This window comes from Myotis yumanensis, unplaced genomic scaffold (genome assembly GCF_028538775.1).
Source record: "Myotis yumanensis isolate MYYU_CA2020_CCGP unplaced genomic scaffold, mMyoYum1.0.hap1 SCAF_12, whole genome shotgun sequence".
NCBI classification, from domain to species: domain Eukaryota; kingdom Metazoa; phylum Chordata; class Mammalia; order Chiroptera; family Vespertilionidae; genus Myotis; species Myotis yumanensis.
The window spans coordinates 9,102,914-9,123,426 of NW_027223763.1; the positions used below are offsets into that span (position 1 = coordinate 9,102,914).

General features: G+C 39.1%; 1 protein-coding gene across 3 annotated transcripts in view; it reads right to left on the bottom strand.

The window, feature by feature from the left end:
- Positions 1-20,513, bottom strand: part of RABGAP1 (RAB GTPase activating protein 1) — a 127,417-nt gene that overhangs the window by 15,460 nt on the left and 91,444 nt on the right. For all 3 annotated transcript variants that reach the window (XM_070430718.1, XM_070430717.1, XM_070430720.1), the window contains 6 exons: positions 17,152-17,265; positions 12,030-12,104; positions 8,462-8,587; positions 7,705-7,848; positions 5,464-5,505; positions 5,086-5,214 (listed from right to left, as the gene is read on the bottom strand). In XM_070430718.1, the coding sequence (XP_070286819.1) occupies positions 5,086-5,214; positions 5,464-5,505; positions 7,705-7,848; positions 8,462-8,587; positions 12,030-12,104; positions 17,152-17,265 (630 nt within the window). The remainder of the gene's footprint in view (positions 1-5,085; positions 5,215-5,463; positions 5,506-7,704; positions 7,849-8,461; positions 8,588-12,029; positions 12,105-17,151; positions 17,266-20,513) is intronic.

The window sequence follows — 20,513 nt, forward strand, 5'->3', positions numbered from 1 at the left end:
TCCTGTTTCTTCTAAACTAGCCTCATATATCTGACTTATCCTCTAAAATACCTGTAAAGACATAAAGAAACCATTGCTTTAACATAATTCTCAAATCAAAAATTTAAAAGATCTAAATGTGATTGTATTCCCACCCCCCCTCTAAATAATGCATAGTACAGTTATGAGAATGAGTAGGCTATGGAGCTACTAGGGCCATTCATTAACTCTTAGAACAATCGTTAAAAATGAAATTCCTTTTAGGCCTCATACCAGAAGTGAAAAAATTTTTCTATTTCAGGGCACTGACCCATAAAAAAAGAGAAAATCAATTTAGTGTTGGGACCGCTAAATGAGTTTTTATACATGCTGTTAAATTACAGATGAAGAAAAGGAGATCAAAAATTCCTCAAAAAATAAATAGGTTAGTCCCATAATAAACTAAGGAGAAGGGGACAAGTAAAAGGGTAGAAAAGAGAGAAAAGACAGACACAAAGGGACACACACACAGGTACAGGGAGGAATACAGACCTTTTTGAACAACACCCCCATCTTGTGGCTGTTTTGGGTATTGCCACAATAAACTTAACTCCTGTTGTATTTCTGCAAAGGAGTGGAAAGCACATTGCGAATGCAAAGTCTGAAGGCCTGAGTTCCACTAGGGCTTGTCAGTGCCCAGCCAGTACCACTTGGGCAAGTTACCTGACTTCTGTATGCCTCAGTTTCCACACTTGACTTGCCCTATGTACCGCATAAGGTACCATATGGAAGAAATGAGATACTTCCAAAAACTATACAAATACCAGAAATTACAACATTATAAATGTTACAACAATGACAATAAGAAAAATAGATCTTTGTTTCCTGAACTGCATGTGTGGCAAAGTATTCTCAATCAAGAAGCACAACTCTGAAAACCAAGCCACAATTTTTAAAAAATAAAAATATAATGGCCGAAACCGGTTTGGCTCAGTGGATAGAGTGTCGGCCTGCGGACTGAAAGGTCCCAGGTTCGATTCCGGTCAAGGGCATGTACCTGGGTTGCAGGCACATCCCCAGTAGGAGATGTGCAGGAGGCAGCTGATCGATGTTTCTCTCCCATCGATGTTTCTAACTCTCTATCTCTCTCCCTTCCTCTCTGTAAAAAATCAATAAAATACATTTAAAAATATATATATATAATGGAATGGAATTTCAATGAGCCAGAGTCAATGTTTCATTTCTAAATTGTACACCAAAAAGTTAAAAAGCTAGATTCCAAACCATTCCATAGCAGGAGCCCCCTTCTCCATGTCCAGAGGGACTATGCCCCCCCAGGCGATCACACACACCGTGCTGACGGAGGTGCTCCCAACCTCATGCAGCCCACATAACACACGCAGGGCTTGCCAAGGATTTTCTTATTTTGAGCTGGCATATTATACTGTGACTAAGGTTCTTTGCTGATAATTGGCTCTACTCTCCATTAATATTTGCCGGTATTCAAGTATAGCTGCCAGAGCGTAACTAATCATTACTAACTAAACTGTGCACACCATATCCCACCTTTAGCAGAAAAATCTCATTCGCTCACGTCCTGGTGAATCTGTAAGGCTTTCCATGCTGTGAATCAATTTAAAAAATTACTATCTTTCTCACCCTGAAACCATGTTGCAAGTAGGGGTATCATCCAAAGAGCACCCCCGCCAAGCAGAGTTCTCCAGGGCCAGAAGGAATTACATATCTAAGCACAAAACATGTGTGCTGTGCAGCCTTGTCTGCCTTAACTCCTTGAAAGCAGAGGCAAGAAAAAGAAGACATTAGACACCTCCCATCTGGCCTACGGAAAAAAGGATCCATATATTATTAAAGTGTTTCAAGCTAATGAAAACCCAAAAGGTAAAACCTTCGCTGGAAGCTACTTTTAAGCCTTGCCCAAATCCATGTGAACCCTTGTTTGTAAACCATTTGGTAGAAACTCAACACCATATTCATTTATTCACTTATTCAACCGCTATTTATATGGCAGATTCTGTTCTTGCGCTGGGGATTCAGAAGCAAGAGATAAAGTCTCCTCTGTCATAGGCTTAATTCTAATGTAGAGGGAGAATTAATAACCAAATAAACAACATAATGTGAAGCAGTGATAAGTGGAAAATAAGATAGGAGCAGGAGATAAGGGGGGGGGGGGAGCTGCTACTTTAAACACTGTAAGTAGAGAGGGCCTCTCTGATGGCATGATATTTGAGCCCAAGACTGAATGAGGCAACAGTGAAGCTAGACGGACACCGAGGAGAACATTACAGGCAGAGGCTGAGGAGTGAACATGTTGGCCTGTTTAAGAACAGCAAGGAGGCCAGGTGTCTGAAGTGGAAAGAGTAAGGGGGGAAAGTAGTAAGTAGGAGATAAAATCAGAGATGACCAAGAGGTCAGATGGTGCCAAGCCTTGCAGGCCAAGGCTAAAACTTGAGTTTTATTCTTAGAAGCCATTAGTTGTAAGCAAGAGAGATGGGATCAAGAAAAGCCGGGGAAGAAACCAGTGTGGAAACAGGAAGACCAAGCAGTCTTTTAGAATATTCCAGGAGAGAAGTGATGAGGAGGTCAGACTAGGGTGTTAGTGATAAAGGGAGCAGGAAGTGACCAGATTTAAGATACATTCTGATAGTAGGGCTTGCATGTGGAGTAAGAAGATGGGAAGTGTGACAGAAAGAGAGTCCAGGATGATACTGAGATTTGTGGCCCGAGCAACCAGCCAGGTACCACGACCTGAGATGGGACACTGAGAAAGAGGCAGATCCTCTTGTGTGCTGACCCAGGCTGAGTTGGAGAGAGACTCAGAGAACCTCAGAGCTCACTTGGTTCTCTGCTTTGTGCACAAACCAAACATCCATGAAAATGTCCCTGAGAAGTGTTTCATATCGGCTTCAAAACCAGAGAGGAAGTAACCACAGTAGCAGCCACCATGTCTTGAACCCTCACTAGTTACCAGGCACTGTGGTAAACGGGCACTGTACATATGCTGTAGTTAATCCTCACACACAAAGTACTGAGCCTCAGTACTTGGCACTGGTAAAATATCATTAAATGTTATCCATTACTTGTGAAGTATGTCACCTTTTAATTTGAATGATAATTTCAATGATTATCTTAATTTCTAGAAGTTCTATTTCCTTTTCTTTTTAAACACCCCATTCATTTTACCTTATCATTTCTGTTCTTTCTTGGGATAATACATAGTTTTGTACCCACCCTTTCAAAAACACAGCAGCAAGTCCAAGGTCCTGCTGGAGGCCAGTCACACTGTGTGTCGGTGTGAGCATGAAGTCCTACCTATGCCTCCACATTCCACGGGATGCTCTTTATCGGTTCACACACACTAGCTTCGAGCTACTTGGCTTCAGGTACCTGGGCATTTCTCTTTTTTCTTTCAAGTTCATTCAGGTATTTAAACATTTCTTGGGCCTTATTTTATTTAGCATCTCTAAGTGTCTAAGGAAGGTTGGCCTGCGTTAGCTCAGTCTGACATATAACTAGAACCAGAGTCCAATATTACCATACAGATGAGGAGACTGCCTCTTAAGTAACTGACTAGCTCTGAATTCAGGTCTCCCTGATGCCCAGTCCGTGCTCTCGTCATAGACAGAAGCTTCTTGCTCACATCTGCCCGACACACTAATTCCAGTTCTACTCTCTGGAGTCACATAAAGTAAACAAGACTTTTATGCACCTTAAAGAATATGAATACAACTATTTATTCTGTCCCCCATTTGCCTCCAGCTGAAAATTCCAAACTAAACTCCTTCAATTACTTGATCTTCTTTAAAACCAAATTGTTTTATAACCCTATGTTTTTTACCTTATGAATTTGTACAAATCATAAATGCCATTGGAAGTGAAAAACAAAGTGGGTTTCCTTCATGTATTAGTTTCTTATTAGGGAACTTCTGACCACAACAATACATACTGAAAGTTAAAGGACAGCACAATAGAAATCACAAAAGTTGTGTTCTGCCACTAACCAGCTATAGGACTACAGAGGGCTATAAGCTCTTTTTGCTTTGGCTTGTCTTCAAAATGGGAATGATAATATCTTTCCTAGAGTTCAAAGGCTGGGGGAAGCAGTAAGATTTAATGCATAGGATATAACACAAGAAAATATTTGGAAGGCTGAGGGGTGAGGAAAATGGAGAGATGTCAGTCAAAGGGTACACACTTTCCAGGAATCTAAGAAAGAGCATGATGGCTATAGTTAACAAGATTACTGTATACTTGAAAGTTGCTATGAGCAGAACTTTAATGTTCTCATCATCACAACAATAACAAAAAAAACACGGTAATTTTGTGAGATGAAGAAGGTGGTCACTAATCTTATTGTGGTAAACATTTGGAAATATATACATGTGTCAGATCATCACACTTACACCTTAAACTTACCTAACATTACATATAAAGCTGGGGAAAAACAGAAGTATCTAATTTGAGATCTTATGGGAGAATCATTTTAAGTCTAGACTGGGAAGGAAATGCAAAGTGTCAAAAAATTTTCATTACAACTGATGAATTGATATATGGTGCACACCTGGCATTTTGATGTTGTTTGTGATTTTATTTTTATTTTTGATGCGGGAAACGTTGTTATTCTTAATTATGTTAACCAGACATTTTCTCTATGTTGTATTATGTAAGTTAAATAAAGGAAGAATTATCCAAAATGAGGAGAAAGTGCCCTAGCCGGTTTGGCTCAGTGGATAGAGCGTCGGCCTGTGGACCAAAGGGTCCTGGATTCGATTCTGGGCAAGGGCACGTACCTTGGTTGCAGGCTCCTCCCTGGCCCAGGCCCTGGTCAGGACTCGCAGGAGGCAACCAATCGATGTGTTTCTCTCACATCGATGTTTCTCTCTGTCTTTCCTTCTCTCTTCCACTCTCCCTAAAAATCAATGGAAAAATATCCTCAGATGAGGATTAACAAAAAAGAGAAAGTGTATGAAAAATTTTTTTGGAAAAATATACAATACAAAATAAAATATTATTTAAGTGTATTATAAATGTTATTAGTTTGATCAGCAATAGTGAGACATTAACTGAACCCCCCCCAAAAAATCTAAATTAATGCAAAAATTATTTTACCTTCATGTTGCAAGCCAATTCCATGAGCCTCTTTGCATTCTCTTCCGAGCGGTACCTCTTAGGAAGCTGGACCCTGAAGAACTTCAAGGCACCTTCAAAGTCTGTCAAAAGCAAGTCATCCTTTGACGTCTAGAAAAAGAGAGAGAACTGTGTGGAGAAACGGTTCTTTGCTCTAAGGCTGCACAAGAAGCATTTTATAATCCCAGCAGCTTTCTAAGCCCAGAAGATAGGTCTCCGCTCCATCAGAGCCACGTGCTCATCTCCACTGCCAGGGACAATGTCCGAGCACAGTGGTTGTTAGAACGAGACTAAGACCCAAGCTACTGCAAGTGCTGAACCGAGAACAACAGATGACTCAGCTTATGAATAAATGTGTACCTTCAATAATCCAAGGGCAACATTAAAAATAACACTGATTCCCTAAAAGAGAAAACACAAAAAGAACATTTTTAGTGTTTACATCTGGACTATGAAGCCATTTGTCTTCAGAATACCCTACAATTTTAGAGCAGTTGTAAAACATTAAATGGAATTATCTTGAAAATACCTTGGAAAATAAAAACTAGAGCCACTGCTGAAACACCACGTAAAGTAGATCCAGTCTCCCACTCTTGTGAGAGAAGAGCTTTTCTAGCCCTATTCTCACATTCAACAAGAATACTTTCCTATACTTCCAAACCAAAACATCAGACTCATAAAATTATGATCAGGCCCTGGCCAGTGTGGCTCAGTGGACAAAGCATGTTGGACCACACACCCAAGGGTCACGGGTTTGATTCCTGGTCAAGGGCACATACCTGGATTGCAGGTTCGATCCTGGCCCCAGTGGGAGAGTGTGCAAGAGGCAACCAGTCAATGTGTCTCTCACATGATGTTCTTTCTCTCTCTTCCCCTCCTTCCCACTCTCTAAAAATCAATGGAAAAATATCCTCGGGGAAAGATTAACAACAACAAAAATTATAATCAGAAAATAATTCCTGTGGAACTTTAAAAACATATATATATATTTTTTTTATTTCAGAGAGGAAGGAAGAGGGAGAGAGAGAGAAACATCAATGATGAGAGAGAATCACTGATCGGTTGCCTCAATCCGGGCATGTGCTCTGACCAGGAATTGAACCATGACCTCCTGGTTCATAGGTCAACACTCAACCACTAGCCGGACTAATTCCCATAGAACTTGATTTTGTGTGGCCCCACTCGAGGTACAGCAATCACTCTGAAGCCTGTTGGTGTCCTGAACCAACCCTGCTCCGGGCTCCCTCCAAACTGCCTTCCTTCATCTAACTAGCTGGGAGTCGGGGGATGGGGGCAAAGGACAAATGAGGGGCGGCACTAACATCTGCTGATCAAATTAAACTATTTAAGTTTCTGGACCTCATTTTCCATAACTAATATTCTCCCAAGGGTTTTCTGAGCTAATTAGTTTGAAAATTTTATTTAAATTATTTAGCATGCCACTGGGCTCCTAACTACTTAACAAATGGTTGTTTTTAATAGTAAAAACTGGACAACTCAAAGGTTTGAGATTAGGAATTGGTTACACAAAATATGGTATACCCAAATGGGATACTTGGCAGCAATAAGAGTAATGGTATATTTGGTAACGTTATTTCTCATAATGTTTCAAGCTGGGTAGAAGGTACAAATTCTTTAATGGACTTTCATATGTTTTGCACATGGTAAGCTTATATAAAAAGAAAGACGGTATTGATGTGTATTGAGATATGTTCAAGTACATGAAATGAAAAAAGAGGTTACCAAATAGTATATATAGCATAATCATATTTTAAATATATACTGACCCATAATATGCATTATTATATAATATTCCATCTAGAAAAAACACTATTCCATCTAGAAATTACATATGCACATATATAAACACAAAAAAAGCTGAAAGAATGAATATGTATCAAAATGTTAAAAGTAGTTACCCTCTGGACAGTGAGATTAGATGTATCTTTAAATCTTTTTGCTTATATTTTCTACAGTTTCTATAATAAACATATATTTTTGAAATTAGTAACTTTTTTCTTAAATACACACACACACCCCAAAACCCAAAACTATGCTGTGGCAAAACTGTTATTTATTATCTACTTTCTTTTAGCAATAAAACCCCACCCCACCCCATTTTTAGCTAATCTCTCTTGCAGAGAGGAGTGGTCATGTACCTAAGTGCATTTCCCGTCACCAATAAGAGTAAGTGGAAACGCAGGTGGTACTTCCAGGAAGTCTCTTTTAAAAAGAGGCCATGTACCCTCTCTGTTCCCTTCTAATCCTCCGAGCTTAAAATGCAGAGTTGATAACTAGCACTCTCACCAGCCATAAAAAAACCTCCATTTTATTTAATTGCTGCAGTTTTGAATTTCTTCAAAACATCAACCAAACCTAATACTAACTAATACAAATGTCTAACATATGGTTTGTTTGTTTTTTAAGCTGAGAGTGCCTTTTAACAAAATGTGACCATTAGCTTCGGCCCAAGGAAGAGTCACTGAGACTTGGATTTCCCAGCACTGAACTAAAACAACTGAGCAGAACAAGTTCTGTTTCGACAGCTGTCGTAGGAAGGACACTGTAATACTCCGAAGTGCTGTGGTCTCCGATACGTACCTCACACAACAGCAGGTCAATGATATGGAAGACCATGTAGAGAGGGAACTTGGCAGTGAAAAGTGTGAGAAACCACTGGGAGGCGTACATGTGTGCTTCAAGGCTTATATCCAGGAAGTGGTTGTACAGGTCGGGAATGTACTCCTGAAATAGAAAACTAATTAGTTTTAGGCACATATGCAGCTATTCAGCTCCCACTCAGGAGGCTCATAAATCTAACAGGAATAGGCCAAAGAAGTCACATACTTGTGTTTTTATGAAAACCTCCAAGGACTCAGAAGAACACTTATCATCTGGCATTAAACTGGCACTCAGCTCCCTCTTCCAGTCCACACACTAGCTCTAAAGAGGAATCCCCCCCAAATGGTGACAAATATGTGGAAAGGCAGTTTTTCTTTCCAAGTTGTGAAATGCTTGGGAAAGTTTGTTTCACTTTTGTTCTGGGATTTCTAACCAGTCAGCGTCAGAGCCCTGGCGAACACTCCCTGACTGAGTGTGCTGTGTTAGAGGCCCCGACAAAGTCTTCTGATATTCTGAGTGTTTTACAAGATTGAAAACCCAGCTTACACCCAACAGGTTCATGCCTTATTAACCTTGGCATCATCATCACATCGTGAGAAATGAAAACAAACAGAAACACCTATCCTTCACCCGGGATGGCTAAGGCAACACCACTGCTCCTTGGCACCATTTCATCAATCTGCTTCTCCCTAGACCATGCTCTAACTGGCAAAGGCAAGCTGGTTTCTTTGTTTACCTGCATGAGGCGCTCCAACTGGTAAAATTTGCAATGCAAATCTTCAAAATTCTGCTTGAAAAGTTCCCTGAGACCATAGTCAAACATGATCTTGACCAGAACACTGAATGCCTGTTCTTCAGGCATCTGTAACAGACAGGGAATGGCAGAAAAAACAAAAATAAAATCACAAAACAGATACAGAAGTGTTTCAGTATATTAAATTCATCCTTCTACTCTCTTATCTGGATACTAGGAAGTTTATTGATATGCAGTAACTCAGTATTTCATAACATTCATTCACTCAACCAAGAGATCAAATCTCTAAAATTTGATTTTAGAGAGAAACACTGATGTGAAAAAGAAACATTATGAGAAAGAAACATGGATAGGTTGCCTCCCACACCTGTCCAGACCAGGGATTGGGCCCGAAACCTGGGTGTGTCCTGACCAGGGATGGAACCTGCCACCCTCTGGTGTTCAGGATGACGCTCTAACCAACTGAGCCACACCAGCCAAGACTCAACCAAGAAATACCTAATGGTGCCTCCTCTATGTCAGACACTGTTCCTGTCCCTGGGGAGCCTCCCATATAACCACACACAATCACTGTAATATGAATTAGGCAGAAAGATGATGAGAACACAGGAACAGGGAAGCCTGAGTCTGCCTGGGGAGACAGAGAGGCTCTGTAGAGAGGACAGGATTGGAACAGGGCAGGACAGGCGGATAACAAGTGTAGGTTTCATCTTTCCCAAATCATGAGATCTTATAAATCATTTTACCTCCTTAGCCGCCATTTTGTTACAGTAAAAATATTTTACTCCCTGTTACTTAAAAAGATGGCTAGAGAAACCTTACATGTTCTAATGCTTGTGGTAATGCTTAAGCTACTATAGTTTAACACTCACAGTAATACTTCAAGTACTACAAAAACCCTGTCTATTTACAGATGTTACCTATTTATAATAATACCTACATCTTTCACAGCTTTACAGAAAAATATTTCCCCAAGAGTATGGCAAATGTCTCATTTTCAAAATAAAAAAGAAAGCACTGGAAATGTTATTTAAGGCTTAGTGTGACTGTAGCAAGCCTTCAAATGTCAAGAAGGTGGGCAGGCTTCTGTGGAACAAGATGACGGAGGTGGGCTGAGCACAGAAATCACTGGAATAAGGCAGAGCTAAAGAGAAAATCAGACTAAGTAATAAATGAGAACAATGAAGCATATTATTGGAAAGTTAAGGATTTGGAGCAAAGGACCAGACCTTTGAGGTCTTTGTCATGAAAGGGAACTTCACTCTTCCCCACACTCAGAGAGATGTGGTCTGACCCCGAGTGGCCTTTCTGTTAGGCAGTACATCTGCCCTCAGGCTGACATTTACCTAACACAATGGCAAGCAGCAGAGAATTCAATCGAAGACACTGTGGATTTGATCAGGAAATCCATTTTAAAGGGGCTGTGATACTTGTATGGGGATAAATGTCCTTGGACTGAAGTTGAGAACAAAGATAAACCACATAGGTCTGTGAGACTTTGAGATAAAAAGTTTGCCTAAAACAACAAAACAAAACAAAATTTTAAAACTTTACCTGTTGATGGATGTGTTAATTAGCTTGATTGTGTGGGTATTTCATCATTTACATTAAGTCATCACATCACTCACACACACACACAAACACTTATTTGACTTGTTTATTAATGTCAAAGCTTTATCCTATTTTTACATGCCTACCAATACCAATAAGCTAGGTTCAGTAACAAGACAGAAAGTGGTTTTTGTTTTACTTGTATTACAACCTTGTATTTTACTTGCACTACAACACAAAAGGACTTAAAACTCTTCCACAGCTTCCCCTTGCTTAGAGCAACAAATCCAGCCTTCTTGGCCTGGCCTCCAGAGGCCTACGAGGCAGGTCTTGTTGTCCCTCCAGTTTCCTCTCCTCTTCCCATCACTCATGACACTCCAGTCCTACTGTCTTCAGTTCCTTCCAAATGCCAAGTTTTCCCAATTTCAGTGCTTCTATATATTCTATTATTTCCTTTTCTGGGAATGTTCTATTCTCTACTCTCTTGCTATTTAAAATACTTTTATTATTTTCATAAGAATGTTAAAAAAAAGTTAAATGAGAACCCTTCTCATTTTTCAGGGTTCACCTTAAGGGTTACCTCCCCAGAGGAGCCTGGAATCTAAATCTGGCTCCCTTGTTACAATCTTGCATCAAACTTTTTTATTATGTCTTCACAGCACCATTGAAATTAATATACTTATGTGACTTTCTGTTTATAGGTGGTCAGCTTCACTAGCTGTGTATCCACAAGGATTGAGACCATGACTACAGTATTCTCTCCTGATCTCTAGCACAGTAGAGACCACACAGGTGCTCAAAAACATCAGTTAACATCACCTGTGTATTTTTTGCCAAACATTCTAATTTGAATCATTAGGAAATGATCAGACAAATCAAGAGTGTGTGATCTTTTACAAGATAATTTGCTAAAATGTTTCAAAATACATAAAAAAGGCAAAAGGGTAGTTTAGATTAAGATAATAAAGAGAAGTGACAACCCAATGCAATGCTGGAATCAATCAAGTGCAATCCATTGATCTGGGTTAGAAAAAAACCACCTATAAAGGACTTTACTGTATAAACAATTGGGGAAAACTGAATTTGAATTAGGTGTAAGCCAATACTGAAACAGTGTGAAATTTCTTGGATGTGACTGTGATATTATGGTCATGTCCTTAGGAGATACATGCTAAAGTATTTAGGAATGAAATATGTCGATGTTTGCTACTGAATTAAAAAAATTTTTTTTAATTGTGTGTGTGTGTGTGTGTAAGAGAGGAAAAGAGAAAATGCAGAGGGAGAGACAGAGAAAACAGTGTGGAAAAATATTAACTGGTAAATTAGGTGAAGAGTATATGGGTGTTCACCTTAAGATTTTTTCAATTTTGCTGTGGATCTGAAAAAAAAATATCAGTAAATTGGATGAAAAAAAAAGGCACTAAAGAAACCCAACTCCTTCGCCTTCCTCCTACCCCAATATATAAATCCCAAAACAAATAATAATGAGGTGGCTACTTTAGAGAAGATAAAATGTCCCCAGGGGTCCAACTAAGAATTAAGCCTATCCAAACATCCCAGCAAGAAAAAGAAAATCTACCCTTGTACCAGTTTTCAACACTGTCACTCATTCTCACATGATGACATTAACTTAAGAAAAAGTTTTCCGGATACAGGAGCTAAAACTCATGTCCTAGAGCAGTGACGGCAAACCTTTTGAGCTCGGCGTGTCAGCATTTTCAAAAACCCTAACTTAACTCTGGTGCCGTGTCACATATAGACATTTTTTGATATTTGCAAACATAGTAAAACAAAGACTTATATTTTTGATATTTATTTTATATATTTAAATGCCATTTAACAAAGAAAAATCAACCAAAAAAAGGAGTTTGCGTATCACAGGTTCGCCATCATTGTCCTAGAGCCTGGCCAAAGCCAATGTAAAACCATGCTCAAGATTAAGGCCAGTATAAGCTGAGGTAGGCCATGTCTAAGTCATAACAGAGACGCATTTACTCACATGGAGAAGCAGAACAGCAGCAAGAAATGACTGGCCCTGGCAATAGCCAATCTCTTCATCATATACAGAATAAGCCTGAAAAAGCAACAACAACAACACAGATGTAAATGAATGTAGTCACTCATGGGCCACAGCTGCCCTACAGGACCTAGAACACAGGAACCTGGGAGATGCTACCCACCCCGCACTATGGCATTTTGATGGTCAATGAATGATGCAGACATTTCTTTCCAATCCCATTTTTTATTTTACAATAAATAAAACTGTCACCACACCACCTTCTGTTGCCAAGGAGCAGAGAAGGTTATGCAAACACCACTTGGGCACTAAAAAAAGGTTGTCATAACTCCTTGTTTTTGCTCATGCTTTTCCCTCCGTCTGAAACTATGCTCTTCCTTCAGACTCCAAACATATTCCATTCCCCCAGAATTCCCTCTCTTCTCTGTGCTTCTATGGTACTTGCTACACATGCATGGTTGTTATGGCCCTTACCTCACTGCATTTTAAACCTTCATCCTCACACAGAGCAGGCACTCACTAAACACTGTTAAAGTTATTCATCTTCGTTCTGGGAAAAAGTCTTCTGGCAAAGACACCAAAATACAATTCTCTCTGCAATGCCAGTAATAACTTTTCTGATAAGAGGGACTGCTCTGAAACTGCTTGTGGGTTCCTCTGGAATTCTTATTTTGTATTTTTCTTGGCAGCGGAAGATCACTACCCATCTCTCCGAACATCATCTTTAACAGAATACTGACATCTAACATTCCTTGTGGTTTGTTCTTTGGTTCTTTAGCTGTTTCTCAGTCTTGTCTTTATAATTAATACTTAGAGTCCTCATGTAAGTTGTGGTGGAAAGGGGAATTCCTATAGATTCAAGATGCTATTTCCTGTATGACAAATTTATTTCTAATGAAACTGCTTTTATTGTCCACAAGGTTCCTTTGTGTCCCAGAAGGCAATTTAGAATGGGGTATGTTTAGAGTTCAGATCACTTAGCAAAATGTTATGCCAATGCTAATTAGATGACAATTAAGTCAACATATACATAAGTTTTATCATTTGACTTTGGTGAAACTCTAGCTTTTAAATATGCATATTATAATCAGGCTTTCATAAATTCAGGTAAAATTCAATATAATAACATATCTCCTATTTGATCAAAGCTTGTCTGATGAGAGGGCCACAGAAAGAGAAACACATACTTTTCCAAAAAACAAGATGTGTACAGGGCTTAGAAATGACCTGTTTATAATACAATGAGGCACCGTTCAACTGTGTAAAAATTAACAAGTGTTAATACCTACGTTGTTAAGATTGTGTTACAAACTAATAGTAATATGTGCAAACACAGCTCAATGTTTGTGAAGGTTACCAATCAACAGTTGATCGTTCAAGAAAGAACACAGGCTTCAGAGCTAGAGTTGGGCTGAAATCCCAAGCAGCTAATATCCAGGTCAAGATCTTAAACCTATTACTTATATTCTTTATTTATAAGATGAGAATATCATAGTATTTATAACAGAGTTGATGTGTTATTCTCAGTCCTCTCATGTCACATATTCAGCACATGGTTTAATCAATTATGCACTAGGCTGAAAATGTATTGAATTTCTACAGATAGAGAATGGAGAGGAGCATATTTTTCAGGCTCATGAAAAAGCCTGAAGGAATGCCTACACACATGAAAGTACATGATACATTTGGAAAAAGTCTGGAATATAAGGTTCATGGAGGCTATAAAAAAGAAAAGGCATTTCATCAATCCAACATTTAATGCCAAGAACTGTGCCAAGTGCTCCACATGTTAACATACATAAGCAATGATCCCTGTTCCTTAAGAACTTCACAGTTCACTTGGGAAGTTTGACAAGTGAATCAACCAGAGTACAGTAAGAAGTTCAATATGGTTGGAACGTAAAGTATTTAGAGAATAAGCCAGGATATATTATAAAATGCCTTTACTGCTAAGTTAAGGAATCCAGGTCCAGGAAATAAACTAAGATCTTCTTTTAAAATTTGATTTCAGAGATGAAGGGAGAGAGATAGAAACATCAATGATGACAGAAAATCATTGACTGGCTGCCTCTTGCACGCCTCACACTGGGGATCGAGCCCGAAATCTGGGCATGTGCCCTGACTGGGAATCGAACTGTGACCTCCTGGTTCACAGGTCAATGCTCAGCCATGCCGGCCGGGCCAAACTAAGAATTTTTTATTTCATTCTGTGGATTATGGAAAGCATTAAAGGCTTCAGTGGAGGCCACTGAAGTGATTCTTCAGTCAACAAAGAGAAGATAATAAATAGGCTAGAATCCAAAGGCATGGAGACTAATGCCAGGTGGCATCTGTAAAAGTGCTGGCACCATATGATAGAGTCCTGTACGAGGGTGGGGACAGAGAGGGAAGTATGACTAACAAGATACATCAATCATATCAAACTTAGGCCAAAGGAAGGAACTGAAAACTAAAAGAGAAGTGATTGTATCTTCAGCAAGACAATGGCATTTGGGGTAAAAGGAAAACTGTTTTTAATTAAAAGAGAACAACTAAAATATGGATATTGCTGAATCCTGATTCTAACCAAACTATAGACATTTAGGGAAATCTGAATAAGGAGTGGCTATTAAGTGATATTGATGGATAATGACAGGTGCTACTAGATGGATAATGATCTTATTTTTTAGAGATGTACAGTGAAGAATTTAGGATCATGATGGCTGAGATTTGCTTTAAACAACTTCAAAGAAAATGTTAATGAAGCAATTGTAGCAACACGTTGATAAATACTAAATCTAGGTGAAGAGAGATAGACAGTTACACTATCAGCTTTTATGTCTGAAAATTCTCATAAACATTTTCCCCTGGCCAATGTTGTTCAGTTGGTTGGGCATCACCCCATGCACCAAAAGATGGCTGGTTCGATTCCAGTCAGAGCACATGCCCACGTAGGGAACGTGCAGGAGGCAGTTGATAGATGTAGCACTCTCACACTGATGTTTCTCTCTCTAAAAGTCAATTTAAAAAAAAATTTTTTTTTTGCCATAATACAGTTGTCCCTCAGTATCCACAGGGGATTGGTTCTAAGACCCCCGTGGATATCAATCTGCAGATGCTCAAGCCCCTTATTAAAATGATGCAGTATTTGCATGCAATCCATATTTGCATACAGGCTACAGCAGGTATGCCTCCACATCACTTTATTCTCCTGGATTCAACATAACGCTTGGGGCATGGCAAATTCAAGTTTTGGTTTTTGGAACTTTCTGGGATTTCTTTTTTTCTTGAATATTTTTGATTTGCCATTGGTTGATTCAGCAGATGCGACACCCATGGATAAATAAAATTCTATTTTTAGTAGATCTGTTTTGATTTACTTGATAGACTTACATGGAGACCAACTGGCAGCTGGAAATTTAGGGCTTGAGCTAATGTAGATTTGGGAACATCTGTGCAGTGGTGACAGCTGAAGCTTTGGGAGTGAAAGGGTTCACCAAGGAGACAGTATAGAATGCAGCAACCAATGAATGAGCACCTATGTCTCAGGAGGTAGGCCTGTTTCAGGAGCAGGCAGGCAGAGATGAAATAATGAGGGAGTGAGCCACATTGTGAGGGAAGTGAGAGCACAACCAGGAGGGTGAGAAGTCAAGAGAAGAGAGAGTTGTGCAAAGATCATCATGAGGTAGAAAGCAGAGTGCAACAGGGTTAAAGGCAGTGAACAAAGGGTTTCTTTTTCTTTTTTTTTTTTAATATATTTTATTGATTTTTTACAGAGAGGAAGGGATAGGGATAGAGAGTTAGAAACATCGATGAGAGAGAAACATCGATCAGCCGCCTCCTGCACACCCCCCAGTGGGGATGTGCTCGCAACCAAGGTACATGCCCTTGACCGGAATCGAACCCGGTACCTTTCTGTCCCCAGGCCGACGCTCTATCCACTGAGCCAAACCGGTTTCGGCGGGTTTCTTTTTCTTTAAACATATTTTTATTGATTTCAGAGAAGAAGGGAGAGGAAGACAGAGATAGAAACATCAATGATGAGAGAGAATCATTGATTGGCTGCCTCCTGCACACCCCACACTGGGGATCAAGCCCACAACCTGGGCATGTGCCCTTGACCAGAATCGAACCTGGGACCCTTTGGTCTGCAGGCTGACGCTCTATCCACCGAGCCACAGGGTTTCTTTATGGGAAGCTGGATTAACTGCTTAAGTAGGAAGCATAACTGAGAAGGGCTAGAAAAGGATGATCAGAGAAGAGGATTACAACTGAAACCAGAGCTTTGTGCATCCTATGGGGAAATTAAACCCAAGAAACATTTCTCTAAATTCTAACTGCCCATATAGTTTAAAGCACCTAGTTTATCATTGGAGAATCACCCGTTATTGCTGGCCTGTCCTAAAACTAGTTTTTAGTTTCACCTTTTCAATCATAATATGTAAGTTCCTTAAGGACACTTCTCATTCTTTGACTGTATTTCATATGTAGTATATGTTAAATAGGTACCTGATTAGCTTTGGGAGGGGATAGGGAAGATAAGAAGAACAGAGGAAGGCTGAAGAACTCTGGTCCCAAATCCTCCTTTGGCTCTGAAGTTACCAAAATCTACTAGAAAATGAGTTACTGATATTGAACAGTGTGCCATTTCCTTTGAAGCTCCCAGGTACAGACCTTTTAACAGGCTCATCAGTATTTCCCAGCATTTACTATGCTGCAGTGTTAAAGGTCCACCTTGATAGGCATTGGCACGTCCTACTGTCAGACGTATCCCAGGTGCCAAGGGCATCATTTACACTGTGCATACTGAAAAGGAGCCTGCAATGTTACAGAACTCAACTGATTTCATAAAATCAATTTTCTAAAGTATAAATGTGGAGCCAGGCAATTGTCATTTGAAAGTCCTGATTAAAAGGGTAAAAGGAGCCCTATCATTTCATTTCTAATTAATTCCTATTCATCATGGTCTAAAATTGTGTTCTTATCGTTGATTTTACAGTCTTTCTTTTTTTATTCTTGAACATCATATACACATTACACTTTGTAGTTATTTTTTGCATACTATCAAAGAACCAAACTGACAATTCAAAACTGAGTCTTTTTTTGTGTCTGTGACATGAAATACCTTGCATATTTTATATAAGGAATCTTGTCCATCTCCTCCTGTATCCTTAAAGTAGTCATGGGCTGGGAATGTCCGGTTAATATCCCGGGTGATAGCACTGTCCTGAGGAGACTCCTGTGAAAACATAAGGAAAGAGAAGGCTTAGCGGTCTGTCATGTACCTATTTGTTTTGGTTTATACTAGTACAACAAAGTCTTCTCATTTACATGCTTTAAGATGCTTCAGGAACATATATACACATATGCATGCCCAGAGTTACTACATCTTCAGGAACCAACTACTCAAACAAAAGCAAAAGCTAATATTAAGGGGGGGGAAAGATTGAAGAAAAGCAACCTGTTTCACTCTATACACCTCATGTATAGTCCATCCCTGCTGCAAGAAAGTGAAGCTGGTGCCTTTCTATTGTAACAGGTAAAATGTTCTATTCAAAACAGACTTCCCATTGGAAAATACCACAGCTAATCTCAAAAGGAGGGAGAGTGCTCCTGTTTAAAAAAAACTGGGAACAAGAATTGCTACTTTAATTGATCCTTTGGCATGAAGATCATGTGTCAGGTTCTCAATAGAAAAGAGAAGCTCATGACATGTGTAATACTTATAACAATAAAGAATTATTTAATAAATAAATAAATAGAAAAGAGAAGCCCCTGAATTGGGTTTATCCTAGGTGCAAGTGGCATAAAAATTTACACAGCAATATAAGCAATATGAAGCCAGTCCACCAAATGCCAAGGGATTCAAACAGGCTATGGGAAAATATCCCTTGCTTTTGCCAATGGAGAAAAACTGTTTCCTTGTTTGTCATGACACAACTAAAACTGAACAAATGTCAATAATGTCAGCAATCCTTCATAAAATATACCAAGCATCCAGCTATTTCTAATATGTTCTCCTTGTTAAATTTTATTTGCTCACATGTTAAAGAACTGGAGAACAGAAGCATGGCCTTCAATTTTAACAATGCACTATCTTCATAGTCAAGACAATAGCCCTGATTCTCCTTAACACATTAAGCGCCCAGTCAGTCACCGCTGACTGACACTATACTTTCCGTCCAGAAGACAAAACAGGCTGGGCGCTTAACGTGTTAAGGAGCCTACATCATATTCAGGACACCATCCAAGAGCCTGACAACTCCTGTTTCAAGATGAAAAATTAAAGTGATATTCCTCTCTCGTCCAGTAATTTCTCTAGCCTTCCAGCTAGCTATGTTCCCAGGGTCATAAATTCTTTACGATTGTGGGATCTGACTAATTTAAAGCCTATGCTCTTTCTTAACCGGTAAACTATTAAAACCTTCAAAGACATTGCCAAACTGCTTTCCAAGGAGCTTTACTGGCATAGACAACAACAGTTAAGGCAACTCAGAACTGTGGTGATTCCTGACAAAAGGACAAAATTCAAGGTGAGACCTAAGACTACAGCAGTATCACCTGGTGGCAGCTTCCAGGCTGCAGCACATTGAGAGGGAACAGAAACAGGTTTGGGTCAGAACAGATATGAGCTGAGATAAGAGAGCAGAATTTGGGGGAGGGCGAGATAGCTGGACTGTGTAGGTCTTAGAAATACTGAAGATAAAAAGGCGAACAGAGAGGAAGCTGCAGAGCTATCTAGAGGGTCCCTGTGAGTCATGAATCAAAAAACAAAAATGATAAACTGGACTTCATCTAAATTAAAAAGTTTAGTAAAGCCCTATTAGAATAATGACATTATTAAATTTGAAAAGAATCTGAAAACAAATCACAGTAACATTATGGATGATTCCTTCCTAAGAGGACACAGCGAAGAGTTTTGCAAAAAATCCAAACCCAAGTGCTTGTATATTTAAGGTTTACATAACAACGCAAAGGTCTTTTATTTCTAGGCAGTTACAGAGTTGATACAGGGAATTTGCTGGCACAAAGCATATTGGATAACACTATTCATATGGCCAAACTGCTTAAGTCAACTACATACAGCTTCTCAACCAGACTGTAGTTGGTAAAATGGCTTAACAAACAAGCTTTCACAAATGTCCTAAAGGCAATCATACAGAGATGTAAACTTAAAAGAAGTGGGAATGGCAAAACTACTGTCAGTTGGTATGCCCTGAAAACTATTGCAGTTAAGGTAGAAATAACTTTTTGGATCAGCTGGTTTTATTTTTTGGCTGCTTCATTTAATCTCAAGAAAAACAGCTTTAATCTCCAGAAGAAAACTAAAATGCCATATGATTACTCAGTATTAACATCTTGCAAACTTTTTCTATTAAAAGTCAGATAGCAAATATTTTTGGCTTTGTGTTGCAGTTACTCAACTCTCCCATTTGTAGAGCTATAGTAGCTATCAATAATATTCAAATAAATAAACTTTTCTATATTCTAATACAACTTTATTTACAAAAACAAGAAGCATGCTAAATTGGCCCCCAGACCACACTGTGCCAATCCCTGCTTTAAATAATTTATTATGGGCAACATGACTGGAAAGATTTTTTGTAATGATTTTAAATACACTGACATGCTACTTCTGATTAATTTCATGCATGCTTTACCTGAAGAAATTCTGCAATAAGCTGCAATAACTTGAAATGTATATTCCTTTGAATATATGGTTTTCATGTAATAAAAATTTTTTTAAATGTCTGCTCCAATTTATAAAAGTCAATTCTCAAAGTACTCTATGTATTTCTGTATCGCCTGTGTTGAAAAGGTTTAAAGAAAACCCTGTAATTATAGTGATCTATTGTCCCCTACATTTCAAGGAGCAATATAAACAGTATATATAGTTCAGAAATTATAAACACACACACTGCAACATATTAGACTGGCTAAAGTAAACAGACAATACCAAGTGTTGGTGAGGATATGAAACTATCAGGACTCTCAATTGTTGCTGAGGGAGGTGTAAAATAATACAATTTGGTGAATTACAGGGCAGTAAACACACATCTACCGACACCCAGCAATTCCACTTCTACCCAGAAGAAGCAAAAACACACATCCAATAGAAACAACCTATGTACAAAATTGTTCAGCATAACCTTATTTGTGATAGCTAAAAATTAAAAGCCCCAAATGTCCCCCATAGAGAAAGCGATAAATAATGGTATACTCATGTATGGAATAATACATATGTTGCTGAAGAGAATTTCATTAAAAACTGTATTCTAGCCCTAACCGGTTTGGCTCAGTAGATGGAGCGTCAGCCTGCAGACTGAAGGGTCCCGGGTTCGATTCCAGTCAAGGGCATGTACCTTGGTTGCGGGCATATCCCCAGTGGGGGGTGTGCAGGAGGCAGCTGATCGATGTTTCTCTCTCATCGATGTTTCTAACTCTCTATCCCTCTCCCTTCTTCTCTGTAAAAAACCAATAAAATAT